We start from the raw sequence: 14,454 nt of genomic DNA, 5'->3' as shown, positions 1-14,454 counted from the left end.
CAATACATCACGGTCCATATCACTCAGAGTCATGAGACTCCTGGCAAAGTATTGGATAATGAAGTATCTAGAAGAGTAACGGGTATTATAATTCCGATGAGAGGGAAATGAATTATTCCTGACATTGTTCTACTTCAACTGCAGAGTCAAACTGATATCGAGTCACGGCCGAGTGAAGTCCAAGTAAAGTACCCTGTAAAGATGTCGAGCGGTTCTCTTCACTCCGGTCCTAACAGTACTTCATTCATGTCTAGGTACTGACAGCAGTTTATTTATGAATAATTAAATAGGACTTGTTGTTCATTGGTCGCAGTGAAAATGAACTACAATCACGACGAAACACGAGGACACCTCCTCGCTGTAAGTTTCATAGTAATATCCCAAACTCTAAACACTCGCACCTTTCTTGTTCTTGTACATATCACCACCTTCTATATAGTGTTTTCTTTTATATTTATTCTTATTATAGTGTTATTTCTAAACTGTTGACTCTGCACTAGATTCACAATGTGTCTGGACTGTTGGTCTACAGGCACAAATGTCAAATAAAACCCTTGAATCTTGAATTTAAAAGCGTGTGTCTCACAGCAGCTACGACGTGTTCTGATATGAGGGAATAAATGTTCTACCAGAACTATTAAAAAGCTCCACAAGAGTAACCCCAGAGAAATCTGTCAAAACATTCTAGCAATATTTGGCCTTTTTTTGTTCAGGGGAGAGAAGTAAGGATGTAGAATTGATATTCAGGCTACTTACTAGCTAACGTAGACTCAGCTCATTGCGTCTACAACAAATAGGTACAGTGTAAACCACGGGATGGGAACTGAACAACGGGCCTACCTTGTTCTTGCTGTTTGCTGGCAGCGGCAGCTTTCTGGCCCGGGGAGTAGAAAGCAGAGAGGACACTGAGGGAGCTGACCAGTTGACTTTGAATTGTGCTCATTTTGGAGGGACCGGCCTTCCCCGCTGATTTCCCTGTTGTCGCCGCAGGGACCGCTTTCCCCGCAGGCTTGGCTGACGCTCCTTTCGCTGCCTCTGCTCTTTTCCCCGCCGTCTGTTTCTGGACGCCGGGGTTTTCCTGCTGGCTGGCCGTCTGTTGAGTTCCGGAGCCGCTCCCCAGCTGTGCCCACTGCTCGCCCAGAAGCCCCGTCAACCGGGTTACGACTTGGCCCAAAGCCGCCGGCGACGTCGGCGACTCGCAGGAGCCTCTGCGAGAAGGCTCGGCCTCGCCGGAGTCCCGACGCGACGCCTGGGTCTCGCCCGAACCGGAACGCTGAGCGGTTTCGCTGGAGCCCCGGCGCAGGGATTGTGTCAGGTTGCTATCTTTTTGAGGTTGTTGAGTCTCACCGGGACTTCTGCGAGAGCCCTGAGATGGAAGTTGAGCTTCGATTGACCCCTGGCGAGTTGGGCGCGTCTGGGCTTCTCCTGACCCTCGACTGGGAGGTTGCGAAGCTTTAAGCTCTTTGGAATTCCGTCGACCTGCAGTGGTTTGTGCTTGAGTTGATTTGGGACGGGTTTGGACACTGGAGCCCGGAGGCGCACCTTGAGTCTCAGTCTGCAGTTGTAATTTTGATCGTTTCCCACAAGACGCCCCGGGAGGCCTCTCTGCTAGGGTGCTGTCGTCAACCTGAGACGGACGTGAGGCTTGGTGTTTTACCTGTGGTTCAGAGAGCTTTTGGGGGGTTTCGGCCTCAAGCTGAAGTGGAACCTGCACCTTGGGGTGTGCTTTTGTCTGGGGCTGGGACCGCTGCGCTTGAGTTTCACCAGATCCCTTACGAGGACGCACGGGAGCAGCTTGAGCTTGAGCAGGTATTGGCGGAGCCGGCTCTGCCGAGAGTTTTCGGCCTCTCTGGGGTCGTACTGGAGCCACAGTCTTCACAGCTGCGTCCTCTGCTGCTGCTGCTGCTGCTACAAATGTGTCAGTGACCTCAGGCTCTGAGTATGATGCACACACGATCACACCTTCTGCTGTTTGTGTTCTCTCTACGGTCTCCTTTTCAATCTGGGGTGCTTCAACACTTTCTTTTACTTCACTCTTTAGGGATTCGATTTCTTTTGTTACCGAGTCATTCTCCGAAGTAAATGTTTCAATCTCTGATTCTGTGTTTTTTCCTGCTGCAACAAGCGCTTGATCCTGACTTTCAATATCTGAAGCTGCGGTTTCTTCATCTCTGTTTTCCAGAACTGCGATTGAACTCTCTTTTACGGCCACACTTTCACTTTCTCCGCTCTCTATTTGAATGATTTCATTTGCTTTCTTATCCTCCACTCCACTAACCACACTGCCTACCTCTTCTGATCTTTCACTGCATGGGCGTTCTCTCACTTGACTCTCTGACTCTGCATCTCTCTCTGCGTTTTTACCCTGTGATTTCTCTACCTCTGTCTCAATCTGCCGATCTGCCCTCTGTGCTTCCACCGTCTCCGTCACCCTGTCCACGGTGTTCACTTTCTCCGTCTCTGTCCCCCGGTCTACGCTGCTGGCCCTTGGTCTCTGCGGGTGGTCCGCTACGGCCTCCCCCTCTGTTTCGGTGACTTGGTTGACCCTTTCCGCTCCGGGCGTCTCCGTCATCTGATCCTGAGTGGCGATCCTCTCCGTCGCCGTGCCCCGTTCCATGCTGTTGGCTCTGGGTCTCGGTGGGCTCACAGCAGCCGCTTCTGCCTCCATCTCTATCAACTGTTCATTTGTGTCAACTGCATTTGTTTCTATTCCCTCATCGATATCTTCAGTCCCCGCTGTGGGTACGAATACTTCAATACAGATCCGTGCCGTATCTGTTCCCTGATCTACTTTACCGAGTGACTCCGTCTCTGTCTCTTGGTTGGCAGAATCTACCTTCTCTGTCTCTGTCCCCGTGTCAATACTCTCTCTTCTTGGCCTGTTTTGTCCATCCGGTGTACACACCTCCACCCTCACTCCATCACTCAGTTGTAGTATTCTCTCCTCTTTTTCCTTATTCTCATCTATTTGTTCTTTCAAAAGGCTCGTGGTTCTCTCCAGATCGTGGCTAGCCTGAGTCAGTTTAGCCTCCAGTACCATTAGCTTGTCCTGCAGGTTCTGCATACTGTCGGGGTCCTCGAGTTTGTCTTCTTTTGCCGCATCACCATCTTGAATACTGCTGGTCTCTGCATCTTTTATAGCCCCCCTAAGTGATGTTAATTCCTGTCCTGCAATGTCCTTTGATAGCTTTTGCACTGCATGCTCCAGTGTACCCTCTAAAGTCTCTTTTTGTATGTCCGTTTTTTCTGACATTTGTGTTTCTCTCACTGATTCTTGTTCTCTTGTATCTGCATGTGCCGAGGAACTCTTCAAAGATTCTTGATTTATCTCCCACTCTTTTTGTAATGCTTTACTTTTCTCTGTAACACCTTGTTTCTCTTTCCCTGTTACCATTTCTCCGGTGGGTTGAGTCACCAGAGCTAAGTTGAGCCCTTCTGAGGGTCTGTGTCGTTGTGGCGTCCCAGTGTGTGTCCCAGAATCAGAATGTGGTGCTTTTGTAGAGGATAATGAGGAGACCTTGGCTTGGGCTTGGGCCAGGGCTTGGAGCTGAAGCAGAAGCTTCTCCCTCTCCTCTCTCAGTGAACTGATCTGAGCCTTGAGTTCTGGGATGGTTTTGACCTGCTCTTCCAGCTCTCTGACCCGCTTCAGTGCCACTGTGATCTGCTGGTGAAGGCCCGTCCGATCCTGTGGAACACACCGTCTCTCCGTTATGTCCGGTGAAGCACGGAAAATATTCTCCGTCGAGCCGCTCTCCGGCGTTCCCACAATCCGGTCCGGACTGCTCGAATCGGAACCTTTCCTCTGCTGCAGGGTGACGGGCATGCTCGATGCTCGGAGCAGGTTCGGACGACTTTGAAACCCTCCAGTTTTCTCTTCACCGTCCTCAGCCCCAACTCCTACTTCACCTCTGGGCTTTGCTGAAACATAGCCAGCTCTTTGACCGGTCGTCCACCTTCCGATTTGGCTGGAAGTCCCCCCTTCGCTTGCCCTGAAGTCGAAGATCTGTTGGACCTCCGCCACCCGTGATTTAGGCTTAGGCCCCAGGGTGGACGTCCCAGACCATGTGCTGTCCTTTTCCTTCGGGGGAGGCCTGGCCCCATGTCCAGGAAGGCTGAAATTTCTGGGCAGGGTGCTGAATTTGGCCGGGCCCTTGACCCTGCGCTGAATGTGGACCCTTTTGATGGTATTGCCTTTTTCAATGTCGTCAACATATTTGAGGAAGTCTAGGTCCAGGTGGAAGCCGTAGGGCGTTTCCACTGAGTAGGGCAGCTGCTTCCTCTGAATGCCGGCCTCACTGACCTTGGTCTGAAAGCCGTTGGCTGTAGGGGATTAACATGACAATCGATAAATGTAATCAATCAATCAAACAATGCTTCTCCTACAAATAATAACAATTACAAATATAATAGCGATTACAGGCTGTACAGTGCAGCAAACACGGTGCTGCATTATGTAAAACCATATCTCTTACTGGGAATTGTAATTATCACGCAGCGGTTGTGCTAAAACAAACTAATCAGCATGCAACATGCTGCTCACGCTGTGTCATTTTACAGTTATCGCCTGAAGGAAATATACCCTTCATTGCTTTTGGCCACATACAAGGACAGGAAGTTAATTGTTTAACCCTTTTATGTCAGATATTGTGTTGTGTATTATGAAACCTGATTCAATATAACCAATTACTGTGTTTACAGTTGTAGAAAAATCGGGAAAAATCAGAATTGTGGTGCAAGGGGATTGGTTTTTTTTGAGCTTATAGTGACACTCACCACTTTTCTTGTCCATCGTGGGAGGCGGAGTTCTCAGTCATCGACTTGTGTTCGCTTCAGTTGGAGCTCGCAGCCTGGAGGAAACAGAAACAAGAGCCGTGTGAGAAAACGTAAATATGATCCATTGTTGTCGTCTGAACAGAACTGAATTCTCCATTCTTCCGAGTCTGATTGTTACAGGAGGAGGACAGAGCTGGGAAAAATCAAATAAACAAAAAGAAAATAGTATTTGATGATAAAGAAGCTTTCATTTATTGAAGAAAACTCACTGAATATTTTCACTGATTCTGTACAAGAAATACAATAAACCTAAATGATCACTCAATAATGAAGTCATGATTTTCTATGACGGTGAAAGGCAGCACCATTGTGCTCATTAAATTAATTAAATTAACGTTTCCTTGCCGAGCCAGAGCTTTAGAAGCCTTTTTAAAGTCAACACAACCCTGGAACAGGCTCACAAAAGAGGAACACTTTCCATTTGGTGCCACTTTGTTTCATTTGTTCCACTCGGAGAAGCCAAGAAACCGGAGCCGCTCGTCCTTTTCTATTTCTTCTTTTACAATGTGCTTGCTGAAGAGTAGTGTTAAGTAAGATGGAAAAACAATTCAGCCAGGGTAGTCAAAACTTTAAAGCGGCTTATATAAATCCTCCCAATAAAATATACGACTAATATTTAAAACTCGGTCAAATTGCTGCATTAAGTATTACAATATATGGCTCAAATCCATATTAAATGAAACCCTTGAGCCCTCACATGACAAATGGCAACTTTAAGGCTATTTAGCAAATAGGCACACGTTATTCATGTTATTTCAATTCAAATTTGTGTCACTGGAGTACAAAAATCTGCTGTGCCTGAAGCTCTATAGTTTAAAACATGCTGGAGTTCAAACTTCAACAATTTCATTATTTTTAGTAGGCAACCCGGCACATTATTATGCCGTTTACTGTATGTATTGGAACAGGTACGACAGGTATGTTTTTTTTACTGGGTTACACGTTCATGCAGATATTATAACCAATGCTATATTGCAACGTAAAGAGTTTTAAAAATGCAACAGTGCAGCTTTTTATGGTGTTACCTCTCTCCTTTCCTATTTTAATAACAATTTTAAAGAAGATGAAGGTCTAGATAAAGTGGAACCATTTTAAATAGCTGCTTTGGTGTCTCAAAACTATGGGAACACACACCTTGAATTGTTCTACAAGCAGTGAAACTTAACAAATATATTATAATTCATAGCAATTCTCAACAATCCAGATTCTAGGGATCGTGATCCCTTTTTTCCCGTGAACGTTTTTTTTAATTTTCTTTGGAGTTTTTCCTGATCCAATGTGAGGTCAAAGGTCAGGGATGTCGTATGTGTAAAGATTGTAAAGCCCTCTGAGGGCAAATTCGTAATTTGTGTTCTTGGGCTACACAAAATAAAATGAATTGAATTGAACTGTGTGTTGTGAGAGGGAACATATTGCAAGGCAAGAATCACATGAGCTGGAATTGCAATCAATCAAAAAATGACATCCAGTCCACCTCAGAGGCCTCAACAGGAATCTATACCGTCTCCACAGATTGAGCCTCGTTAATAAATAGATATATATGCACACAAATAGAGAGAGGCACAAAGATCAACTGACTGACAGCCTCTGCACAGGATCTGACACCACGTGATTGCTGCCATGGCAACCGTTCTTCAATCCACTACGTATGCGTGTCCCGGGAGTGAGGAGGAGAGGGCAAGGCATTCCTGACTCCTCCTGACGCGTCAATGCGACGACGGGTCGGCTCGCTGTCCTCGAGGCCTAATTAGCCGTTTCGTGAAGCAGAAGAATGCCGATCGTAAATTGCTGAGTGAAGTACAGAGAGAGATGCCCACTGGCAATTATGCACACTGGGCCCCGGCAACAAAACCATCCTTCATTAGATCATTACCGAAACGGAGAGACAGTAGGAGAGATGGGAGAAAGGGACGGAGAGGAGGGGAAGCTAAACAAAACAAAACAGAGGGAGCAGAGATGAAATGTGAATAAAGATGAAGAATGAAAAGCTGTTTGGCAGAAGAAGGGATCGAAAAGATGACGCTGTGAAAAGAATTACCACACTGACAATGAGTGACTTGACGGAAGTGAATAAATAAATAAAGAGTCTACCTTTCCTTCTCTCCAGTGCTGTTGTCAGTATTTTACTCTCAATGCTTCTTAGGCTAATGGAAGGCCTCAGAGCATCAGGAATAGTGTTGTATTTAGTGAGCTTCAGCATGGTAATATACATGATTATTAACAATTATGAGCCACGATATGTATATATATATAAATATATATACATATATATACATATATATATATGTGTGTATATATGTATATACATATGTATATATAAAAATATATATGTATATATATATACATATATATTTATATATATATATATATAACATCCACAGCAAGTAAATATGTTGTACATATTATATATATATAATATAATAATATATTATTACAGCGTATGCCAGTTAAGGATGGGACAATATGAAAATGTAATTACCCTAGTTAAAATAATTGCTATTTACGAGCTGAAACTGATAATCATCACAATCATTAAAACTCTAAACTGGCACTAAAAGACATTGGAATAATGTAATGTTATATAATGTAAAGACATCATTATTTTATTGCATCACTGATAGGACACATAACTTGTTGTCAATCTTAAAAAGGTCATCATAAAGTCCTGTTTAAATGAAGGACAAATCCATTATGTTCTTTCTCACGTAATCTTAATCATAATATGTTTCACTTCCCTCCTGTGATAGAGAGCTCGACAGCTTTTTTCTCAAGTCACTCGTGACGATATTCTCCCTTATCTTGATAATTCTTGTTTTTTAATTGATCCTATATTTCCCCCATCCCTTAGCACAGTGGATCGTAGATGATCCAGGTTGATTAAATATCATAAAACCCCTGATGATAAACGATCCACACGTCATGGATTACAGTCCAAATGATATGAGCTAAAAGCTCATAAAGTCTTATCCAAGTTGACACAAGTCTAAAAGGAGGATGTGGCTATCAACACCATGGCATTTTAGTCGCCATCTTTGTCGGCGCTTGTTTACGTGCGTGTGCTTCTATCGCAGTACGTCGGCCTGTGTCGGGGGTATTTGTAGGATTGGAAGAAGGGGGGGGCTGAGCCCCAAGGGGAGTGTCATGTTAGAGTATGTTTGGGTATGTTTTTTGGGGGTCCCCGGGTATCCATTGTTTCCGACAGTTCATGGATTGATTCAATCAGAAAGCGATGTTCTCTGTAGTTTTGCTGCATTCAGTATCTGATAACACAAACGATAGAAATTCAGGGTCATAGTGATATGTTTTGCTCATTTGGACACTATGGACAGAAAATGGTTCTTTAAAGAACCATCACCAACCGAAGAGCCATTCTTTCACTTAAAGCACCTTTGTAGGTTCTTTGAAGAACTATTTACAGAGATAGTTCTTTAAAAAAACCTGGTTTGAAAGGTTCTTTGTGGAACCAGAAATGGTGCCTTTAAGAACCATTTGTTGAAGGTTCTTTGAAACACCTTTATAGTTTCTTTGAAGAACCATTTAAGGAAATGGCTCTTTAAAGAACCTTGGTTTGAAAGGTTCCCACAGTTCATAGATTGGTTGTGATGTTCTCTGTAGTTTTGCTGCATTCAGTCTATGATAACACAAGAGACAGAATGTCAGGGTCATAGTGATATTTTATGCTCTTTTGGACACTAACACTGAGATAAAGATGAACTAGTTCAGTGTCAAATATACCATTCAATGGAATAAACATTATAATAATATATATTAATGCAAAGAATAGAGAGATGTTGACAGTTATTTCTTGTGTTTCGAATTTGCTCGTTCACTCTCGCTCAATGGAGACAGTTTCCAACTCTTCTTTTTCATTGCCTCAAGTCAAGCTGAATGTGAGCAGCTAACGCTCGTTAATTACCGATAGCTGAAGCCCCCTGAAGGAGGCCTAACGACGCCCCCGGTCTGTGTGTGTGTCTGGTTGAGTCACTGTTGTTGAGCTCTCACAGTCTCTCACACATGAACTTCATAATGACCCCCTTTACAGGACATCCAGCAATCACTCAACACCGATCCAATAAGCGTGGCAGCTGGTCGAGAGGCGGCGGCAATGTGAAGCCCGGAAGAGACGGGAATAATGAGCGTCGAGTAAATGAGCTCACACTGACAGCCCGAGGTTTTCATGTCGTCGGCGTGGAAAACCTCAACCAACGTAACACACACAGAAACATGAAGGTGCCATCTGGAACCGAAAATGGTTCTTCAGAGTGATGCCATGTTTGGGTTCACAAAGAACCTTTCAAACCAGGGTTCTCTAAAGAACCATTTCCTTAAATTGTTCTTCAAAGAACCTATAAAGGTGTTTTAAAGACCCTTCAAAAAATTAGGATTTAAGGCACCATTTCTGGTTCCACAAAGAACTTATAAAGGTGTCTCAAGGAACCTTTAAAAATGGTTCTTTAAGGCACCATTTCTGGTTCCACAAAGAACCTATAAAGGTGTCTCAAGGAACCTTAAAAATGGTTCTTTAAGGCACCATTTCTGGTTCCACAAAGAACTTATAAAGGTGTCTCAAGGATCCTTAAAATGGTTCTTTAAGGCACCATTTCTGGTTCCACAAAGAACCTTTCAATCCAGGGTTCTTTAAAGAACCATTTCCTTTAAGAGTTCTTCAAAGAACCTATAAAGGTGTCTCAAAGAACCTTACAAAAAGGTTCTTTAAGGCACCATCTCTGGTTCCACAGAGAACCTTTCAAACCAGGGTTCTTTAAAGAACCATTTCCTTAAAGAGTTCTTCAAAGATATCTCAAAGAACCTTCAAAAATGTTCCTTGAAGGCACAATTTCCAAAATGGTTCTTCAGTAGGTGATGGTTCTTCGTATAACCACAAAGCCTTTTAAAGAACCGTTTAAGAACCATAAATTGTCCTTGTGTGTGTTGTGTTTTTAGGATCCCAATGCCCAATATTGTATCTCAAAATGCCAAAACAATCTATGAGGGCAAAACTGTTATTCTTGCAAATACATCATATATGATGATATAAATTAAGGTTACACTGAATGTCAAGCTTGGACCACACACACACACACACACACACACAGAGCATTACTGCTCACCCAACCTACTGGGGAAGCATTAATTGAATGTCTTGGGTCATTACATTGGAGCGTCTGTATCTCGGATATTGAATTAGTCTGACGCACTGACACAGAGCAGACTCAGAGAAGACAGGCCGACAGGAAATAGGATTGGAGAGCGCGAGCGAGGGACAGGAAGGGAAGGAGAAAGTGTATTAAAGAAAAACAAGCAGAGACGGGAGTGGCAGCTGTACACACTCATATCTCAAACATGCAGCGCAACTGCTACGTTTCCAACTGATTGCCTTACTTCTACGTACGCATACGCCAAATCACTATTTATTTTATTTTATTTTAATTATTACTGTGCACCTCTAAACACAAGTGTTCATCAGCTAGAGATATGAAAGCATCGTCAGAGGAGAGGGAAACTCTTTTTATCATGAACCAAATAACACTTTTGGGCTGGGGTGGGCTCAACATCTCTATTATTTGCATTAATATATATTATTATCATCTTTTTTTCCCATTGAATTGTATATTTGACACTGAAGTAGTTCATCTTTATCTCAGTGATAGAGTCCAAATGAGCATAAAATATCAGCATGACCCTGAAATTCTGTCTCTTGTGTTGTCATAGACTGAATGCAGCAAAACTACAAAGAAACATCACAACCAATCTATGAACTGTGGGAACCTTTCAAACCAGGGTTCTTTAAAGAACCACGTCCTTATTTAGTCCTTCAAATATCCTATAAAGGTGTCTCAAAGAACCTTAAAAAATGGTTCTTTAAGGCACCATTTCTGGTTCCACAAAGAACCTTTCAAACCAGGGTTCTTTAAAAAACCATTTCCTTAAAGATTTCTTCAAAGAACCTATAAAGGTGTATCAAAGAACTTTAAAAAATGGTTCTTGAAGGCACCATTTCTGGTTCCACACAGGACCTTTCCAACCAGGGTTCTTTAAAGAACCATTTCCTTAGAGTTCTTCAAAGAACCTATAAAGGTGCCTCAAAGAACCTTAAAAAAATAGTTCTTTCAGGCACCATTTCTGGTTCCACAAAGAACCTTTCAAACCAGGATTCTTTAAAAAACCATTTCCTTAAAGAGTTCTTCAAAGAACCTATAATGGTGCCTCAAATGAAAGAATGGTTCTTCAGTAGGTGATGGTTCTTTAAAGAACCATTTTGTGTCTATAGTGTCCAAATGAACATAAAATATCACGATGACCCTGACATTCTGTCTCTTGTGTTATACTGAATGCAAGCAAAACTACACACTACTACATAATCACACCCTTTCTGATTGAACTATCGGAAACAATGGATATCTGGGGCCCCCCCCCCCAAAAAAAATATTGGGGCTTAGCCCCCCCTTTCTTTGAATCCTACAAACGCCCCTGGTCGGCACCCACCCGCCCGTCCAACGCTCAAGCTCCTGTGGGAACGCCACAGCAGGAATGACGGAGGCCGTGAGTCCTTATCGCGGCCCTGACACGGGACCAGCTATCTCTGTTTACCCGTGTGCTACCTTGAGAATGAAAGCGGGGATGCCGAGCTCAATACACCGACTCTCAATACACCGACTCTCAATACACCGACTCTCAATACACCGACTCTCTCGGCCAGAGAGACGCACAAAAACAAAGTTGAGCAAGAGACAAACAGAAGACACATTTTTACTGCAGCACAGTATTACTGCAGGGCAATTACAACAAAGCAGCACAAGATGGCCTCTCATGGGACACCACGGTGAAAGATTACAAAAGGTACCTTATTAACATTCATCATCAACATTTTACTGGATTAAAGTCAATATCTAACTGTTTTTACAGTTTTCTAAGTTGCTCTCTTCAGCAGATGAATTAATTAGATCATGCAAGTTTTGAAGGATTTTAAAAGATGTCCCTTAAAAGGCGCACCTCATTTAATTTAGAAGATTTATTTTGTGTGAAGTTGATCAGGAGTAAGACCTTTATCTTTACACTGAGAAGTGGATTAATTTGTGTACATTAGTATGTTTTTATTTCAATTAACTTAAGTTCAGTTTATTTTGTATCGCCCAATATCACAAATTCTGAATTATCCACAGAGTGCTTTACAATCTGTACACATACGACATCCCTGACCTTTGACCTCACATCGGATCAGGAAAAAAACAACTGAAAAATAGAAGAAAAAAATCTTTTGCAGGGAGAAAAGTCAAGAAACAGAGGAGGATCCCTCTCAAGGATTGATAGAATAAATAGTAGTAGATTGAGACAATGACCCTATACTTTCCAATAATTTCCTCAGTAAACATTCTCAACATTGTAAACCAAACGATTTATTATGCTCTCATTGAGAGTAAAAAATAGACAATCCAGTAAGTTTGAATCTAGACGACAGGCTATGCTTTAGGCCGCGGCTTCATTTGTTATCCTATCACGCCGTAGTCATCTACTCCCATTACAGAGCAATTTCCGGTGGAGTAAAGTGTGAGTGAGGGACGCAGCTGGAGTAATTAGTTCAACCAGCGAGTTGCAGGTGGAGATCACAATCTTCCGTAATGACACATAATGAGCAGCAAACTAGGAAAAGGTTCTGATTGCTGAACCGGATCAAATGAAAGACGTCGATGGCCAGAACATGAAGACAGAACCACACAGAAAAATGATGGTTCTTTAAAAGGCTTTGTGGTTCTACGAAATTCTTTCGTTTTAGGCACCTTTATAGGTTCTTTGAAGAACTATTTAAGGAAATGTTTCTTTAAAGAACCCTGGTTGGAAAGGTTCTTTGTGGAACCAGAAATGGTGCCTTAAAGAACCATTTTTTGAAGGTTCTTTGAGATACCTTTATAGGTTCTTTGAAGAACTATTTATTGACATGGTTCTTTAAAGAACCCTAGTTTGAAAGCTTCTTTGTGGAACCAGAAATGGTGCCTTAACGAACCATTTTTGAAGGTTCTTTGAGACACCTTTATAGGTTATTTGAGGAACTATTTAAGGAAATGGTTCTTTACAGAACCCTGGTTTGAAAGGTTCTTTGTGGAACCAAAAATGGTTCTTCTATGGCATCACTCTGAAGAACCATTTTCGGTTCCAGATGGCGCCTTCATTGTTCTGTGTGTAGGAGACATGTATCTGATATCTTGGTGCTGAGTCTGTCTGTTCTCTGTAGGAACTAATCAGTGCCTCTGCTCTTGAGCCCAGTCTGGTCCATCCCACTTTATCTCCGTCTCGTATATTACAACTCTATACACCCCTGCACTGTAATACATGCCCAGACCTCTTCTTTTCAGTCCTAATCCAGTATGACAGTGTCTGTATCCACAAGGGGACAGATTGTTCACCCCATGATGCACAACATCTGGCAATCAACCCCAGAGACACGAGTAGAGAGGGAACTTCTGTCTCTGGGCTCCATTAAGCAGTGTCTAAAAAATCATCCCACTGGGCTGCTGTTTTATTTTAGGACAGACGCTTTTTATGTGTGGAACTGCAAATTAAGATTATGAGTTGCACTTAATACTTGATTAAAGTGGAACATGAATTGTACACTAAAGGAAGACGCTCTTTACCTCCAGTCCTTTTCTGGGTGACAAGTTATCCGTTGAGCCCAAATGAGACAACAAACAAACCCTCTGTGCTCGTTACTGCTTTAGTTCAGTTAACATGAAACTATATGTTCTGTTCATGACTGAGTGGAAATGTTCTTTCTAAACTCAGAGCAAACAATAGAGACTCATGCTTATAAAAAAGGTGCAAAATTGCTGTCTTTAAAGTCCATCTTTCTTTTGTTCAGTTGCCAGCTTCCTTTGCCTCGGCGTAAGGGAAATTAGTTTTAAGAGGATCAAATACTTCAAAGATTCCAGTCACATTCAGAAAGACGACTAAGGATGTGCACAGGATGCATGTGGAGGATGACCTCCGATGTATCGCCGAATATTAGAGCCCCGTTCCTTTGCAGCATGGGATGAGTAAACCGATCCCCCGATTTCCTTGTCAACATCTCCGTTTATATACAGTCACCCAATGTTGAACAAACAGAACTTTATCTATATCCATTTTTGAGTATATCCGGCCTTCCACCTCGAGCTTTTAGCCTCAAACAGGTCCGTTAAACTATTCAACTTTCTGAAATGTATAAATGCTTATCCAAACTTAAAACAGAACTGCGATTACTTTTACCTTTTCAAAATAAAAGTCTGATTCATCTATGAGAGAGAAAGTAGCATAAAGCATCTATAAATTATTCAAACAATACAATATCATCTAGGCATACGTCAAAACCAATAAGGCAGGCAATCAACCCAACACAATAAACCTTCCATGGAGTTATTTACACTATTCAACACACAGGGACACACTGTGTCCTCTTCTTGTTGAGCGACTTTGCATGTGTATCAAAAAAAGATTTATAATTAGAGTTAATTCACGTCGTGGTGCATTAAAACCATGAATCACTTCACGGTGTTATACTCTGTCATATGACATCTGCACTGTGAAGAGTGCTTGTTCACATCGCGTCAGGGTCACCAATGTCGGAGCGCGGGAATGAACGCTGCGGAC

General features: G+C 42.6%; 1 protein-coding gene across 2 annotated transcripts in view; it reads right to left on the bottom strand.

The window, feature by feature from the left end:
* Positions 1 to 14,454, bottom strand: part of kank4 (KN motif and ankyrin repeat domains 4) — a 66,733-nt gene that overhangs the window by 15,583 nt on the left and 36,696 nt on the right. For both annotated transcript variants that reach the window (XM_056415161.1, XM_056415162.1), the window contains exons 2-3: positions 4,774 to 4,847; positions 841 to 4,320 (exon numbers count right to left, since the gene is read on the bottom strand). In XM_056415161.1, coding sequence (XP_056271136.1) covers positions 841 to 4,320; positions 4,774 to 4,789 — 3,496 coding nt within the window. In that variant the 5' untranslated portion in view covers positions 4,790 to 4,847. The remainder of the gene's footprint in view (positions 1 to 840; positions 4,321 to 4,773; positions 4,848 to 14,454) is intronic.

Source organism: Pseudoliparis swirei, chromosome 5 (genome assembly GCF_029220125.1).
Source record: "Pseudoliparis swirei isolate HS2019 ecotype Mariana Trench chromosome 5, NWPU_hadal_v1, whole genome shotgun sequence".
Lineage (NCBI taxonomy): Eukaryota > Metazoa > Chordata > Actinopteri > Perciformes > Liparidae > Pseudoliparis > Pseudoliparis swirei.
Note: the sequence above shows the minus strand (reverse complement) of the source record. Positions and strands in the feature narration are given on the sequence as shown.